We start from the raw sequence: 18,735 nt of genomic DNA on the forward strand, positions 1-18,735 counted from the left end.
CCGTGGATCAGTTAAAAAGACTTGGAAGTCATTAAAAACCAGAGTTTATCTCCAATATTCAGCGGGAAACTTTTAAAATATGAAGAGTTCTTAACAGAGTTTGATGGATTTGTTACAGCGGCAGCTCTTCTGGTTCAGGAAGCCGAGGATCATGGGTAATCTACAGCGTTCCCTTGTGTTTCAGTTCAGTGAGTGCGAATACGCAGTCACAGCTCCACTCAACACATTGATAGATTTAGATTTTTCTCTACATGAAAACACTTCATCACTCTGACAAGGAGCCCAACAGAATAAACCACCACGTGGGGGCGCTGTTACTTGGTTAAAGTTGCACGGTGTTGCTTTAAAAACATAAATTGAATGCATGGTTAAAAAATAAATCACCCTACGTTCACAACCTGTCACAACTAGTGGCCCATTAAAAGAACATTGTCACTGTACTAACATTGATACACACATACGTATTTATTTTTAAATAGAGAGAGCTAGAGTCTTTATAGAAACTTTAAGCATAGCAAAAAAACAAGTCAAATTCTATACATATGTCTAAAGAAAGTATATTCACAAAGTGCAAGGAGGCACTTTAAACATGAACATATAAGCTGTGGCTTATATGAAAAGAGAAATAAATAATTCGGGTTGTTAGACAGACTTAAACTCAAAACATGTACAAATACAGCATCAACATCCAACGACCTTGTTGTTACGGCTTCTGATCCGTACGAGAACTGGAGGCAGAAGTTAGTGTGCGCTAAACAAACGTGAACCGAAGCTTCTTAACTCTACATGCAGTTGCAAGCCTTGTTATGTCTACTGTGCGAAATAAAACTTTAAAATCTGCTAAATCCGAGTTGATATGTGGTGAGGAAGGCCCAGCCGTCCTCACCCAGAGGTCAGTGAAGCCCAGAGGTGGAAGCTGGTTTTAAATTTCCTCTGCTAAACTGTTATTCATGAACCGGAGTAACTTTTCTCCAGAAATCATCCCGACTGCACTCGGCAGTTGACGTCTTCAAGGCAAGGTTGTATAACAGCAAAGAAATAGACAGTTTGAAACAAAACAGAGCAATGCACCGGCCTGCTGAGAGTTCGAGAGACTTCACAATCACAAGCGTTCGTTCAAACTTCCTCCCCCTCTCTCTCTCTCTCTCTTCCTCTCAGGAAAACACATAAACTCAAGTACACAGGCATACTTTTGTTTTGTTTTTTGTTTTTTTTACTACAAACAGAATCGCAGTGCTTCACTCATAAACAACATATATACAAAAAAAAGAATATGTCAATAAATACATTACAGGGAGGGCACCCTTGTTGTACTCTATCCTCTGGCTGTATAGATCTTTGCAAAACATCCTGTACTGTTTGTTACCACATTTAGAGGCCACGCCCCTTCTCCCCTTATGGTCCTAAGTCCTAAGCTTTGCTTCTTAGGCTTGACCATGACGACCAAGGCGTAATCTCATAAGTCAAACAGTCAAAGGTAATAGCAGTATTTAACCCTCTTGCACTTACATCATAATGCCACATGCAGCACTGTTCACTCCTCCCAGGCTCTCGAAGCAGCACCGAGTAAGGCCCTGAGTGTTGTCAAGCGAGAGGTTTTTTATTCTTCTGGAACGAGTGCGTGACCCGTTCAATGCAGTTTGTGTCCAGGTAGCGCAAATGCAAAAGATCTAATACAGGTTGGTGAGTCTCGAGCGGTTTGTTCCAGTAGCTCCCCAGACGAGTCACTGACCAAAAAACAAAACAAATGTCCGACTGTTTGTTCTGTTCTTGCAGAACTGTTGACTCTGCTAATTACATTTTTCTTCTTTTTGTGTATGACATAAATATATTTTTTTGGTTGTAGTTTTGTTTCTAGTTGCGTCAGCAGAGGAGTAAAAGATGGTGGAACTCAGGGTAAGGCGCAGCAGCTTCTGAGTCTGCTTTATTTCTGGCATTTCCATGGTTCCTCCTCAACAAGAGAGAAGTCTGTAGTCTTGCCATTTTTCCCCATGGTGACCTGAAAGCAATTATCAAGAACATCTAACCACTGGGGGGCCAAGGCACCTTCATTCACAGACCGTCACCGGCTGTGGGCAGAGAAGCCATAGCTTCAGTACATCAGGCCACTGGCCTTGGGGGCGGGGCTTAGTTTGTGAATCCCCGGCATTGACAAACATGTCCTCTGATCCACTGATACATATTGTTATTGACAGAATTATACAGAGGAGCTGTCTTCCATTGTTGGCCATGTATTTTATGGATTCTCTGCCCAACCGAATTACAATCCTTATCAAAAATGATCACAATGCAACTTTATAGCATCAGAAAAATAAATAAAAGTTGCATTACACAGGCAATGAAATATCAACAGAAACTGAATGCATGAGAATTCGCTGAGCTTCTGTTTGTTTAGAACGCTAAAGCTAAGCTATAGATGGGAGAAGGATCTGAGATCAGCATTCCATGAATGAATGCCGTCAGTTTGGTTGAGACATTAGTGAAACAGCAGTCTTTATGTGTACCACAAAAACTCTGAGGAGGTTCTAGAAAAACTGTAATTTGGTCAGGGCTGCCATAAATACATGTCCAATTGGGTAGACAAAAGTGAAATCATGACATATCACAACAAAGTACAAACGTGTACAAGACAACGCTTTCTGTGAGATCGATGTTTAAAAAACATAAACACTTTCATTTGGAGTTTCTAAGAGAATTTTTGATGGATGATAAAAAAACAAAAAAAAAACAAATGTAGAATCTAAGTTTTGCTTTTTTTTTTGGAACCTGGTATCACAAAAAACTGCTTTTTCATAATCACTATGCACATGGTCACAAATGCACCGACACAGGAAGTCACGTAGAAAAAAGAAACACGAGCACATAGAGAGGAAGACAAACACACGTGGACAGAGCCGGGGGGGGGGGGGATTCTCTACATACACGTCTCTCTGTCCGTTAACATGAAATGTACCTTGCAGTCGTCTATATAGGTTGAGTTGTGGTTAGTGTATACATTCTGGTTGCTGTTATTTTCATAGAAGGATTGTGTCTTTGCCATATCGAGCTCCTCCATCCCGGCCTGCTGGGCGTCGAACTCGTCCAGCTCGTGTTTGCTGAGGTGGTAGACGATGCCGGCGCCGTACGAGTCGCCCACCACGTTCACCGAGGTCCGGAAACGATCCCTGCGTGTCGAGGGAGAGGGGGCGAGAGCAAACAAACCAAAACATTAACACTGCAGCGTCTTATCCCAACTCGTTTTGGAGGGATTCATATAAAGTTGCGTTTAGCGTTAATGGGTTAGCGTTGAGGATTTTGGTTCCCCTGACATTTTCCTCTAGTTTTGTGTGAAGTCTCTTAAAAGCCATGGGATGGATTCCCTTCTAATGATGGTTTGGACATGATGGGTTCGGGTCAGGCTAACTCGTATCTCAGCACTTTCAGACCTTTAGCCAGAGTTGTATTAGTTGTGTACGTCCCCACCCAGAAACATATGGTTGAGACCCGAGCAATGTGCTCACTTAATGAAATGAGACAGGGCACAAACTTTAAACTAGATTAAAGTAAAGCATCTGCTTCAATGTCTGCATGTTTGAGAAGAATCCATAAATATATCTAGACAGTCAGACAAAGAAAAATAAAGTTTCTTAACTACACAGACTGTCTATTTAAGAAGGTGTGGGTTTATTTTTAATGTGATTTTATTGTCTTTTTATATTTCTTTATTCTCTTGTCTACCTCATCCTGACGTGCTGCTGATGTAACAACCTAATTTCCCCGGTGTAATGTTTTATCTTATCTTATCTAATCTTATCTTATCTTATCTTATCCTTTCTTATCTTATCTTATCTTATCTTACCTTATCTTATCTTATCATGAAGCAACTTCACAGTCAGAGTTTGGCATCAGATTGAAGAGAGAGTTGTGTTTAAAAGCTAACAGACATTACTGTTATTCTATTAAAACTCACTGTGCATGATGTGGTCTCATTTCTTACATTTCTCAGTTTTGTTGAATTGATGAATCGAAAGAAGAATTAACTTATTTCTGTCTGAAGGGAGTCTCGGCATCCGTGACTCTAACAAACCCGTGATGGAGCTAGAATGGACGGCAGGTGTTGTGTTGGTGTTGAACTCACAGCAGCCAGTCGACAGCGACCAGGAGGCTGATGTCCTGAGTGGGCAGCCCCACCGCCGTGAGGATCAGGAGCATGGTCACGAGTCCTGCACTGGGGATACTGGCTGCTCCCACACTGGCCAGGGTGGCTGTCATACTGCACAGGAGACAAGTCCAACGCTCAGCGGGACAAACCACAGGCTCACAGCCTCCGACAAACACACACACACTGCACCTGTCGACACTCTGTCACTGCAATTCTACTAAAAGAACATCCTCTTTAGCATAGTTTTATTTAAGAATGTTAAAAAGTACATGTTTCCAGGTTGAGTGTAGTTTAAAACGTTTTAATTTATGTACAATTAATGGGTATTTACAGGGGAAAAAGATTTTAAAATTATAATATTCCCTTTTTTGCAGAATCCGTCTAATTTATTGTCAATACATTCCCTCACATACGTGCTGTGACATCTTCCTGTGGCCACGCTCTCACCTGACGGTGATGATCTGTCCCCAGTCGAGCTGGATCCCGTTCATCTGAGCAATGAAGATGGCCGCCACGGCCTCGTAGAGCGCCGTGCCGTCCATGTTGATGGTGGCGCCCACGGGGAGCACGAAGCGTGTCACTCGCTTGTCAATGCCCAGGTTCTCCTCCAGGCAGCGGAACGTGACGGGCAGGGTGCCGGCACTGTCGTCAAACGGCAAGAGGTGTTGTGTCTTAAAAAACTTGATTTGACTTTGACTTAATCTTGTATTTATTCTGAAATAAATCCACTTTTTACAGTTTGTTCATGACGTCTTTCATGAGTTTGACTTCACCGAAGAACTAAAACTTCTTCTCATTGGAATTCACCACGAGTCCACGGTGAGACAACTGTGGTTGTGACTCAGCAGTTGTTTTGTTTGCGTTACTCTGATAATTAAGTGTTTCTTGTGTAGATGGCGCCACAGTGAGCAGGCAGGAACTTGAAAGAAGCGAGCGAACTCACCTCAGGAGGCCAGATAATGTATCTCATATCATTAATAAAACATAGAGTGTAGGAAAGAAACATCCCACATGGAGGCGAAGTGAGTCGCCACTTGGAATAAAAGTTGTGGTTGTTATTCAAAATACGACAGAAAGACGTGAAGGTGTGAATATAAACCTGTGGAATATAAAACAGGAGAGAATGTTTAAAAAAAAAATGTCGCAAACCTGGACGCTGTTCCGAGCGCGGTCACCCAAGCCTGGAATATTCCCATGAAGAACTTGAAGGGGTTTTCTCTTACTATCACAAAATATATCAGCGGGAGGAAGATGCCTCCGTGGATGATGAGGCCCACGATGACGGTGACCATGTACATGCCCAGCTGCCTGGCCACCACCTCCAGGTCGGCGATGGAGATGATCTTTCCGCAGATGAGGCAGGCGATACCGAACGGGGAGTACCTGGAGAGACACGAGTGGGATTAGGAGTTGTGTTTGTTTGTGTGATACTCGATGCCTGAGCCGGACAGCACTCACCACATGATCGCACCGACGAGCCTCATGACGATCTCGTTCAGGACGTTGAAAAACTCCAACATCATCTTGGCCTTTTCTCCCATTTTGCCCATAATGACTCCGAACGCCACAAAGAACCCAATGAGACCTGGAGGATGAACACAGAGACATTAGGTCAGTCTCAAATAAAACTGCGTAGAAATATAGAAGAAGTTTATTTCTCAGTGTGTCTGTTGCTACGAGAACAGAGATAATATTCTGTGTATAGACAATGTACGTACATTGTTCTTTAGTTTTTTTGCTGCATGTTTTCTTTATATATTCTTTTTATACATTTTTTATTTGGATATCTTTTTCTAGATATTATCTACATGTTTTTGCAAAATGTTTTTGTCTTTTATATTTTCTCGAGATTTTTTCTTCACATGTTTTCCCCTATTTCTCTCTACACGTTTTCTATAGATATAAACCACCTCTAACAGTTAGTATTCATGACGGGTATTCAGGCTGAACCTGTTATTGACTTTTGTATGTTGTACACTGTTGTTCTATACATTAATTATGATATCTACTATGTTATGTATCTATTCTGTATTTCTGACACATCCATGACCAAATTAATCCTTTAACAAGAGCTTTATTTTTGTGGATTTTCTCTTTTCAAAACATATAAATAAAAAAATCTGGCACGTGTCCCTTGGCTAGAAGGACTTTGACACAGATCTGGATCCAGATGCAGAATCAAAACCCTTTTCTATGATTGTGATTAAGTCTGACTGTGCAGCACTGGTGGAGGAATTTTAGTTCTCCATGTGCTCGTGTTCTTTATTTCTATTTCTGTTTCCAAGCGCTTCACCTACCCAGGACATTCATCCCACTCTTGAACTGCAGCGCCCTTTTCACTGTGAACTGTGGGGGTGCCTTGGTCCTGTTGGTGGGCACTGGTACTTTAGTAACCACTGTTTGGATCTGGACAAGAAGCGAAAAAATTGAAAGCAGTTGGGGCGAGTGGCAAATGAATCAGACTTGACTTTGTGGGTGAGAACTTTTTTCTTCGCCGAAACTCCTACCTGCTGAAAACAGGCCTGCACCAGGTTCTCCGGGAAAAGATTCCGGATGAGATCGAAGAAGGCGTCCACGCTGGACACGTCGTCGTTCTTCTTGCCCTGCCCGAGGTTTGCCCTTAGCTTGGGGTTCCCTGGGTGGATGGCAATGACCAGGATCACTCCCAGCACGGCTGCGATCACCGTGGTGGACATGTAGTACACCATGGCCCGGGTGCCCAGGCGCCCGCTGGACTTGGCGTCCAAACCGGCGAGTCCTGTTATAGAAGTAGAGAGACAACAAGACAATGTCCACAATCAGAAGGATAAAACCCTGAAACACTGCACAGATCAGTAGTGTTTGTAAGATTTCTGTGTTTTATTTGACAGTGAGACTTTCTTCTGTTGTTTCCCACCTGCAGCTTGCGCACACAGCAGCTCATCTCACTTACTGACGGAGCTGCTGTGATCGGGACTTCTCTCTGAGGAGCTGTTGTGCGAATATATTGGAAAAAACAAATTCTGCACCTGGCGGTTTTACGAGAATTACAATCAAAGTGAGACGACTCGGTTGGAATCTGCCGCTGGAGCACATGTAACCACGAGAACAACTGCGGCTCCCCACGTTTCTACTTAGTGAGACAATTGGATTTATCTTTTGAATTTCGGGGTTTAATTATCCAGCGTGGCAGCAGGTGACTGTGACTCAGGTTCTCCGTTGACTCATGGAGGGAACAAGATGTCTCCACTTCCTGAACAGCACGCGATGCCGATAACATCTGTCGTCTGCACGTGAACTGTGCAGGGTGGTGACTCAGAGTGAGGAGTCAGAGGGTGTGTTGAAGTTGTGGAGATGAAGTGTTTTAAATGAGTCTGCACATTGGGCAATATATCATTTTATAAGCGCATGTAATCTTCATATGTGCTGGATAGCTGGTGATTATTTGGTATTTCTCTTATTGTTGTATGCATTCGTAAAGACAGTTCAATTAGTTTGTAAAAACAGGTCTATGGTCATTTATATACACAGAAATACCGACTGACCAGTATAATGTAAAGAACAAGAAACACTATTCTTACATTCTAATAAAGAACTAAAATTTATTATTTAATTTGATTGTGTATTTCAACTACACGTGGGTTATTTCTATATGTGGGAGATTGTAGTTGTGTAGTTCTACTTTAAAAACTTATGTGAGGTTGAAGTTTTCACTCTAAATGTAAATATAAAATAAATAAATAATAATCATGGAACAAAATATCTCCTGTCTTCCACACAGTTTTGTGTATATATACTTAACATGTTTTTTTATTCTAATACAAACTAATATAAACAACAATAATTACAATCATTAATTGATCTATAAACTGCACTTTAAATGATGCTCGAAGACGCTTTAGATTAAAAAACAGTCAACTCACATTAAAGCAAATACATATGAATGTAAAATACACATCATTAATAACACATTATACAGTTCTGAAAAGATTACAGTATTTTAAGAGGCATTTTATCATTTTTCCTGAGGGGAAATTAAGATACTTATTCTCCCATTTCTCCCCAGCAACAGGTTGCACCCTGAACCTCACTGGTCCCTCAGTGCAGCAGGAAGCTGTGAGCGTCTCGTACCTGTGACCAGACTGGAAACAACCAACGGCAGGATCAGCATCTTCAGCATCCTCATGAGGATCTCCCCCGGGAAGGCGATGATCATGATGACATCAGCGGGCAGAGGAGATATGTGCCGCAGCAGCATTCCAGCGATGGAGCCCAGAAACACACCTGAGCCAGCGAGAAGAAAGAAGGTCAGCATCACACTCTGAGACATGTGAACACTTAACGAGACTTAATGGAAATACATTAACGACCCTGAGATGAATAAAAATCTCACTTTCTTCCCATCAGGATCTTAATTATCCTCACAAACTGACATGTGAGTCAGAGCCGAGACGTTAACTTTAGATTCCGGGATAATTACGAACACATGTGATGAATAAAACCGTTAAACTCGTGAGGTCGTTACGTTTTACTTTGCAGCGGCTAATGAAATAAAAGCACCACTTTGTATCTGACGTTACCAGTCAGCACATGAGCAGAAATGAAAAAAAGCTCAAATTAAATATAAAGGGCTTCAGAGTCATTTAAATCCATTAAGGAAGAATAACATCAAAAAATATGTTGCTTGCTATTAAATCTCCTCTCAGCCGAAACCACAGGAGTTTAATAACGCAACAGCCATTTAAAGTAGAGTTTGTTTATTCTTCCTCGTGTGGGTGGAATTTCTCCCACAACCCAAATTCATGTAGGTGGGATAATCGCCCGGGAGCTGTAAATGTGTTTGTGTGCAGCAAACCTACGTTTTGTCTGATGCATGCTGGGAAAACCTGCGTCCATGACCTTGATAAGTGATGATCAGTGAATGAGTTGTGTGACTGGAGACGTACCGAGGATGGTGAGGGTGAGAACCATGTGCTTCATGACTTTGTCACAGAAACTGCTACACATGCTCTCGGGATTTTCCACGATGGGCTCCAGGTGGCTCTCGTCCATCCTGACCTCCACTTGCTTCTTCATCATGTTGGCACTGAAAGAGGAAGAAGGACAATGAGGAGTGTTCATCACAGGGTGGACAACAACTTCTGCTGAGTGGAGGTTATGTATCTGCCCCTGTTTGTCTGGACAGAGTTCCACAAAACTTGGTGGAAGGATGTAGCACGGGAGAGAAAGAAGAAAGAATGGTAGATGGAGACAGAGCGGTTGATCCAGGTATATTATATTTTTGCTTCTTTAACGTTTGGTAAATTTACATATTCACCAAATTCCCACCGAATAACTCATGGATCTTAATCGAAATACAACTACAGCCTATTTACAGGACAGATATCTATGGGTGGGTTCTACTTTGTTTGTTTGCAGAATTACGCAAAAACTACTCATCGGATTTCCCACAAAACTTGATGAAAGTATTGGATATGGACCAAAAAACAATTCAATTTTAGATCAGAACAAAAGGGAAAGATCAAGTCTTCCGTCTTCCACTTTTGTTCACACTGCCAATAACTCATGGATCTCGATCTTCACATTAAAATGACTGATATCTATGAGTACACTCTGGAGAGGAGGCTGTTGGACCTAGGCTGATTCCCTTGATACCAAAATAAAACTTATATGCAACATAAATGAAGCTTGAGGACGTTTAATGAGCGTGAGGCTCCCACACGTTACCCGACGGGTCACTGCTGGTGTGGGTAGAAAATACAAGCAGCTGATTAGCAGCAACACGTGCACTGGAGGAGACTCATTTCCATCTGTATCTCCACTGAGACCACAGGAGCTACGACACAAGGGTTGATTGGTGATGGAGAAATGGTGCGCACTGAAAGAGGTGTAAAACATCTAATTGCTAATTAACCAAAAGAGACATATGTACACTTGATTAAATTAAATTAATTCTGCACACTCTTCACTCTGAGTTCACAGGTGGACTTTTATAATCAGGGACTGACATTCACAAACAATTAGCACAGAATCAACATAAGAGTTTGTTTTGTAGTCGGCGTTTTGAACAATTTATTCCACTTTTTTTCTCGCTGACTTTGAATAAACACATAAACCATCTGTCCTCCGCTCTGCTGCTGCTTCTGTTCGAATGCAATCTATGACAGTTTGCATTAAAATATGTGAGCAAGAAGACCTGCACGTGAAGAACATGCATATTCAGGACATTTCTTTTATTTGCACATAAGCGTATTGTGCAGATGTGCTGATCTGGTGATGGATGAACCCGGCCCCTCCTCATCTCACTGCTCCATCGTGTCACCGAAGCAAAAAGCATCTCAGGTTTGTTGTGGTCTGGCGTAAATCCTCTTGGACTTAAAGATCAGCTCGACCCTGTGCAGCCTTTAAATCCTGACGCGCACACTTATGTAACACCGTCGACCTTCATGCCTTCAACACCTGGAATATTAACGCTGGTAGCAAAAGGCAACAGGAAAAAAAAAAGACGTTTCTCTCCTGAGAGGTTGTAAATTATGTGAAACGTTTCCTCTGAGAAAAAGTGCTTCTCTTCAGAGAACAATGCTCAACGGACAGCAGGAACAAAAGCTAATGGATTTCTAATAGCACAGTAACATGAAGCACACATCGCTCCACGTTCACTAACTCGTATGTGAATTAGTTTCTGCAAAAGGCAAAAGAAAAGGGGCCAGAGAACATATAAGGTGAGGACAAATTGCCAAGTCAATCACGCCTGTCTGATACACTGTGCTCCAGCATTAATGAGACTTAAGCCCTTTAAAGAGGATATAATTAGCGCCTCCAGCACACAAGCCACCGAGTTACGCAACAGAAAAGGGGCTTCCCAGGAAAAGTCAAGGTGTCACCTCCATACTTACGATTATACAGGAGATTATACTCATTTTAAAAACAAGACCGCCACGTTCGCAACGGGATTTATTGTTGTTTTGAGGCAAAGAGGCAACGAAAACAAATCAGTTTGACTCCAAACAATCTGCACGAGAAAAGAAACAGTCTAAAGTTTGGATTTTTCTCTGGATTTGACACCTGATGCCAAAAAGTCAAAGATCAGAACAGAATCCGCCATATTTAAAGCTTCAACAATAAAATCTGAACATTTAAATCAATATGCATCTTAACAGCAAGACTACAGATGTATAACTGTATAAAAATTACCTTTATATACAATATATACACATAATACACCTTTGCATTATTGCATCGATTATACATCAATATACGTCAATTTATAGCCGCTCAGGAGATACTGAACTTTATTTTGAAAAGGACCTCTTCATTATAACAGTATGAAGATGATCCCATTAAAACAAATACTCACCAGTTGTCTCGCAAGTTGTTTTGGAATTGAAATGAAACTGGTGGAGATCTACTACACGACCGTCTTCACAGGGGAGAACTTTAACAAAGCCATGACTCACTCGTGCTTTAATAAATCCAATCAGAACATGATTGAAAAAAGAAAAAGATCTTCAGTAATTTAAAATCTTCTTCCTCAGCGTCCGAGGGTAAATCCACAGTCACCTGCTCATTCGGCTGCAGGGAGGCGTGTAAAGGGAAAGTGATGGAGTTCTGACAGGAGCCTCCCAGACAGGAAAGGGCGGAGTCAAGCAGCTGAGATTACCAGCGAGTGAAAATCCCGCAGGTGGTCTTTTTATAACTTTTGTGTTTTGTTTACTTCTCCAGCGTTAAAGGGCGCAAATTGTTTTGTTTGTAGAAGTTTTAATGTCTTTACGGGTCCTGTTACTCGCGGCCTAAAGAGGAAACTGAGCACGACACAAACATGGCTGCTTCCATTCCAAAACCTATTTGTCAACTTCAGTGGATAAAATAACACTTTGATATTATCAGTAGTGGCAGCACGATTTATCTTGTTGTCCCCACTGACCACTTGTAGAACTTAAGTGACATGTGACAGATCTGTGGCCAAATTGTCTCATATTCACCTTGTGCCAAATTGAACATTAAATTACTTTACTCCTAATGTGCCAATCCATGAATTATAAAAGAAACACCTTCAAATCATATGGAGGTGCGATGTATTCACTGGAGAAGATTAATTCATCAAGGAATAATTCATAGAAACTGTTTATCATCTCGTAAATTCAGAAAAAAGGTTCAAATTTTATTTTTGGGGGACATCATTGACAAGAGGAACAGTAGCTGATAATTTTTTATTCAAATTCATACATTACTCATTGGAAAACCAAGATTTAAGTTTGTGCAAGCTATTTTTTAATGTTAATTGGGTTCATCTGCATTTCTCATTATTTTTTTTGAAAGATTCAATAGTAAGAACGAATGAAATTAATAACAGAGTTAACATTTGATTTGCAGTGAATGTTTTTGCATTGATTTCACGACGGACAGTATCTCCCCAATTTCGCAGCAAAACACTTCAATGAAAAGTAATTTGTCGGAATAAAAGTACGAGAAATATTAATTGCAGCTGTTTCCTCGAGACATTATTGAACTTTCGATCTAACATATAACCTTGCTAATTATGACTTATGCAAAAACAGACCTAGTTTTCGGGAGATTTTTTAGCGTTAGTCAGTTTTTGTTGCGAATAAAGAGAAAAATCACAGAAAACATAAACCTTTCTATAATTTTATCAACTGTTAATAGTTTTTTGTTGTTGTCATTATTATCATACATGAATGTTGTTTGTGCTCATCTGCCTGAACAACATCTTTAGACTCCCAGACACAGGAAGGAGTTTTTAGTGTTAAGTGCTGCTCGGTGTGATTGTTCTCTTCCTGGAATCGAACATAGCTTCTTTAGAGTGACACGACCGTTGTGCACGCCCGCCGTCGCCAGGACGCTGTTGCCATGGCCACATTTACAGTACTGATTAATGTTGTGCTGGGGCGAGCGACAGCATGTGGACAAGATGATTACCGAGGCGTCTGGAGCCGTTTGAAACTTGCTCTTTTATTACGGGTCAGTCTCTCATGTCCACCTTTTTTTTTTTCTGACTTCATCCCTCGACGTGGGAATCCGAGGATCGGAATGGAAGGTGAACCGAACGTCTGATCGCACGGGGATCTGTGATGAAGAGGAACACTTACAAACTGCTGCAATAAATGGGCCCCATTATCCCCCTGCTGAGTGACCCTCAAGATCCACAGGGCGTGTGCGAGGCCTCCCATTACCCAGCAGCCTCTGGGCCTCTACAGGGCGGAGGAGGGCACATGGCAAAGCCCTGGTCCGTGCGTCTCCACACCTTCCTCCACCTTTCCTGCCCCCAGCAGCAAGTCAGCCTCATGCTGCAACACCTGACAACACACAGCACGCTTAGACAGCAGGTGGCTATAATTATCTAATCTGTCCTGAGCCACGCTAATCCAGCGCACATACACACACAGAGATGGATCAGACACACGGGCCGAGAACAGGTCGGCAGCTGTGAGATCTCAGAACATATTTCCCACACATCACGGCACCGAGGCCGCCTCCTCCTTCACGTGCTGCGGACACACGCTGGTGCTGATGGTGGATCGACTCGGTGGGATCAGATCATAAAAAACAGTTAACCATCACGCTGATGCATCTTCAGACGCGTCCGCCTGTGATTCCATGTTGGGGGGTGGGGGGTGTTCTGTGTGAAGCTTCGCACACGTCACTGTACAAAGTCACAAACGCAACAAATCCTACTTGTGTTGATGTGTTGGGTTTCACTGATATGGAAACAAACAGACACTCAATCCATAGTATGGTTGTTTTTAAAATAATTGATTAAGGTTGAAGTGTAAAAAGAACTAAAAGTTCTTAAAATTAAGATTAGATAAAATAAACGATATGTATCAATCCTGAAGGAAATTATTGAACCGTCTTGCTCCGAGATTAAAACAATAATAATACAATTTAAAAAAGTATTATGTATAAATATATAAGTGAAAAATAAACCTACAAATGAAAAGCAGACAAGAAAATCAAGATATAAAGTGTAGTTTGTGTGAAAATAAAAAATATTAAGTGTGTACAGAGTGAATGCAGAACTTGTGACTCACAGCAACTACCACAGAAATAAAATATGTTAAGTGAGAGAGTCAATTTATAGTTATAGTCACATTAATAGAAATAGTATTAATCATAATATACCGAATCGGGATTAGAAAGAATTTCTGAGGATGATATATTTTACATGATATTGAACATTTTACCGGTGATATAAAATGAGTTGGTAACAATAAAGTATTTTCAGATAACAGATTACAAAAGCCATTGACTTGACAAGTAGCTGAATATGTTGCTAATGATAATTGAACCTTGGTTCTGAATCATCAGCTCTGACTTTAAGCTACTTCAGCAAAATACTGTATACTATAATAAACTATACTTTAAAATATATTCCCTAAAATACATCAACCTGAGAGGTATCTGTGGCGTATGGTTCTTCCTACACTCTGCTGACCTTAATCTCAACTCAAACTATTTCTGAGAGGAAGATGGAAAAAAATGAGTCGATAAACTAAAAGCTGCGAAAATATGGATTCACACCTTTCTGCAAAAAACACGACGGCAGGAAGAAGATAAAGTTTCCCAGTGTAATAAATAGATTCAACAAAAACTAAACACCAAACAAAAATTCATTTGGAAAATAGTCTGCAATGCGACTGGAACAGAATAACCCTATTATTTGGTCGTTTAGATTTAATAAATGTGTAAATGCAGCACAATGGACCAGTGTGGACCACAGGCTCTGCAGTGGGAGGAGTCATCAGCCAATAGAAACCCAGTTTGGCATCGCCGATGCCCGGATTGCAATCAGGACGCTCGGCTGATGATGGTGTTTCAGTGATGAGTTTAATGACATCTGTCTGATAAGAGCAGCACTGGAGCTGGATGCGAGTCTCTGCTCCTGATTACCAGAGCTAACGGCTCTTACTTAGAGCAGGAGATGTACAATTAAAACATTTCCCAGCGGATGAGCAGCTCTTGACTCCACTCGAGGAACGAAGCTGCGAAAGGAAACCTAGTTTTACCCACGTCTCCTCCACCGAACCACACAGTGAAGCTAATTCACGAAGCTGTAGGGCGGTGCACTTTTCTGCAGTCTTATCATGGCTGAGGTGAGAAGATGATTATTATTAATTTGCATCTCTTTGGATCTCTTTGCAGCTCGCGGCACAAAACTGGCTTTGACTTGTTTCACTGAAATCTAGCTTCCATTCGGCCCAAAAACAGAAAAATACATCTTTCAACAGCTCTAGAATCATGTTTACATCTTGAATATTGTGAATAAGCCATCACTGATCTGGTTTAACTGGGGCTTGTGCATTGCTTTGTTTTGGAGCTTGTGAGATTGAAAACGTTCAACGGAGACACAACTTCTGAGATGTTTCACGTTGAGACAAATAAACGTCTCCGACTCTGAGCTTTCTGTCTGTAAACAACAGATTTCATCATCGGATTCTATCAATGTCAGAGTTCAACAAGTGTGAATGATCGGAAACAAACACGTATTATTAAAGTTATTATAATTAGTAATTAAAAGAGTATTCATTCTTTTGTTTTTGTTTTTTTTTTCTCTTTGCTGTCATTATATGTTAATCTTAATTAACTACCTCTCTGGTAGACAAATAGATAAATATGCATTTACAAAGTGTCGACGTGCAGGGAAACTACTCAGATTCTCACATTTACTCATAATATTTAAAATTCACTTATGGAAGAGAATGTTTCATCTGTAATTCTGTTAATAAATACAACACACAGGTCTAAGGAGTCATGCAACATTTGAATCCTGATGCAAAGTCGTATTTATATTCAAAGTAAACAAAATCAAACACAACACATTTATGAAACTGTCAATTTAAGATGCTGAAAATGATTTTTTTTAAATATGTAACAGATTTTTATGGGAAATGAGTATATCCATGCCTCTCTACACATTGAAATTGATGTATTCTTTGCGTATTCTTGGTCCAAGCCATTGTAATTTCCATCACGTGTCACTAAGTGATTGGACCTGGAGATTTCTCCTCAGGATTTCCAGTTGTTCTCCTGATTAGACACTTGAAATTCTCTTTCAGGCACAAGTGAATAAAAGGGACAATTATTTTACTGACCATCTTCTTATTCTGGAAATAGAACATTTTCCACCTAAAGAAAAACAAGATTTCCTTCAACACGTAATCTCTGCGGAAAGAGTTATTCTCTTGAATACAGTCTAAATTTCCAAACTAATGTTTATTTCTATTACTATTACATAATATTAATATTATATATTAATGTTTTTATCCACCGTATGTCCCTCAGTGTGTTTTGTGTGTCTCTGAGTCTGCAGAGAACACACGGACGACAAAGTTGCATCGAATGTACGAACTGCATTGTTTAATTCATACTGTGTCAAAAGAAGATGAGTGATCGTGTCTTTAGTCACGATCACGAATAAGAGGCAGAAAAAAGAGAAACAAGAAAGTGATGTGCAACTCATCCAGTTAATTTCACTTGGGATCCACAGAGTAATCCTTCTGGCGATTCTTTTGAACTTCATCTTCTCTTGAGTTGAAGGGTGTGTGTGTGTGTGTGTGTGTGTGTGTCTGTATATGTGTATGTGTGTGTGTGTGTGTGTGTGTGTGTGTGTGGGATGGGGGGGGGGGGGGATTGAATCTCAAAGAGCGCCAGTATCTCTAATGATGCACATGTGGCCCGGGGCCATCAGTTTTGCATTGCTTTAAGAAACTGTCACTTCCAGAAGAAAAAAAAATGCATGAGTTGACTCGTTCCTGTCCCGAGATGTAAAGTCATTAATCTTTTAATTCACTAACAGATGTGTCTCTCACCAACGCAGCTTATTTCAAGACTTTGGGCGCTGGTGATGATTTTTTTCTTTTTTTTTTTCCCCGCTACAGGCGTTATGCCAGTTTCCTAACATGACCTGCAATGAGCCGTTGATTCAGGAGAAGGGGAGTGGGAGTTAAACCAAGCACAGCAGCAACCAGTTCACTCAGGTGTCTGTAGAAATGGGTCACGGCTCGAACAACACAGCAAACCAAGAGCTACGAGGAATCCTCTCGAACCAAGAAACCAGCAAGTTCTCTTCATATGAGCATGTACAGCAACGTTTTGTCTAATCCTGCACCTCATAACATCCTTAAATAATAATTCTCACCTGTGGAAGTCTTGTCTTCTTTAAATTTGCTTTCCTGACAGGTTATGTCCTTAAATCACTAAAGTGCAGAGTCTGTGGAGTGAGCTCATACAGGTGATGCAGCAGGTTTCTCCTCCTCTCCTGCGCTGAGGTGCAGAACTCGCTGCTCCTTCCTCCTGCGACCTGAAACAAGCGTCCTGCCCGTCCACGCTGATGCACAGACTGAGTGTGGGGGGGGGGGGGGGGGACTGGAGAGGAGAGGTCAGCACCACCCGTCAGGTGCGGGTGGGGTGTTCTCTCGGTTAAAGAGCAGCAGATTAGCCGAGTTTCGCCCTGTTTTTAGCAGCGTGACGTCAGACAGTGAAACGGAGACCTCCTGCTGGTAGGAGACATTAAGGCCCAACGTCGGTTCAAAAATTCACACCGGTTTGAAATCCCTTTGTGTTCACAGTGCATGCATTACCTTTCTTTGATTCTCAAATGTGCAGCGGAGCCACTGATTCACCTGCAGTTGAATCAATGAGGCATTTTTTCTAGCCTCGACTTCTGTGTGTTCACTTTACTTTGTGCGAGAAGAAAAGCAACAGAATCCCTTCCTGCTTTATTCTGTCTCCTCTCTCCACCGGCTCGCAGAGAGAGAGAGAGAGCGACTAGTGAACTATACTCATTGTTTAATTGGCTGGGATTAACAGGTGTCCTGCACAAAGCCGCGGACGGCCCAGCGGGTGTCTGCGTCTCAGGAGTAAGAGCTAAGTTTAGCAAATCCTCTCAGTGTGTTTGTTTCCCTCGCATGCAAACACGCTGCAGACAAACAGCTTCTGTACATATTAAGATGAACATGCAGTCTGTACATGGTGAGCCGCCCATGCACGTGAGCACATGCACAGCTCCAGAGTAAGGGAGAATGGCCCCTGATTGTTTGTGATCTTAAACTGACGACTTAATATGCATGATTTTAATGTGTAAATAAAAAATTTGCATTGAAACGGAATAGTTAAATCAATTCAGCAGAAAATGGATCAATGCACGTCTGCACCTCTGCAGTATGACCGTTACGACTCGATGTGCAGATAGAGACTCATCCCTCTTGGAAAATTGTTATCTCCTGGTTAGTCAGAGGTCAGAGGCCTGGAGCCGACGGAGATTCCGCGTGCCAAGGACACGTCAGCAGGACGGAGGAGAGGTGGAATTAAAGGATGGACACTCTGAGCTCCTGCGCACTTTTTTAGATTTGACAGTGGCTCGGCACTGACTCGGTGAATGAAATCAGCAAAAAAAAAACAGGACGACAAGTAAAGTTTAAAAAAAGTCAAACTGTCAAAAATTGGGGGATTTATTTTCTGAAAACGGATTATCGATAAAATTTGTGGTGAAAAATAAGCCACATACCCAGAAGGTGTAGATTTTATAAGAAGGTGGATGTGCACCTTATTTTTGAAGTGGAGGTGACCAATATAAACAACTTTACCGTGCACACACT

General features: G+C 41.4%; 1 protein-coding gene across 1 annotated transcript; it reads right to left on the bottom strand.

The window, feature by feature from the left end:
• Window positions 1-1,924: 1,924 nt before the first annotated feature.
• On the bottom strand, window positions 1,925-18,711 carry LOC132998622 (excitatory amino acid transporter 2-like). The gene is made up of 11 exons (XM_061068349.1): window positions 18,683-18,711; window positions 9,067-9,206; window positions 8,252-8,404; window positions 6,649-6,899; window positions 6,439-6,547; window positions 5,600-5,726; window positions 5,291-5,524; window positions 4,589-4,783; window positions 4,118-4,252; window positions 2,954-3,164; window positions 1,925-1,999 (listed from the first exon to the last, which is right to left on the bottom strand). The coding sequence occupies exons 2-11, from the start codon at window positions 9,197-9,199 to the stop codon at window positions 1,925-1,927; spliced, it is 1,623 nt and encodes a 540-aa protein (XP_060924332.1). The 5' UTR covers window positions 9,200-9,206; window positions 18,683-18,711.
• Window positions 18,712-18,735: the final 24 nt, after the last annotated feature.

The sequence above is a fragment of the Limanda limanda genome, chromosome 3 (genome assembly GCF_963576545.1).
Source record: "Limanda limanda chromosome 3, fLimLim1.1, whole genome shotgun sequence".
Lineage (NCBI taxonomy): Eukaryota > Metazoa > Chordata > Actinopteri > Pleuronectiformes > Pleuronectidae > Limanda > Limanda limanda.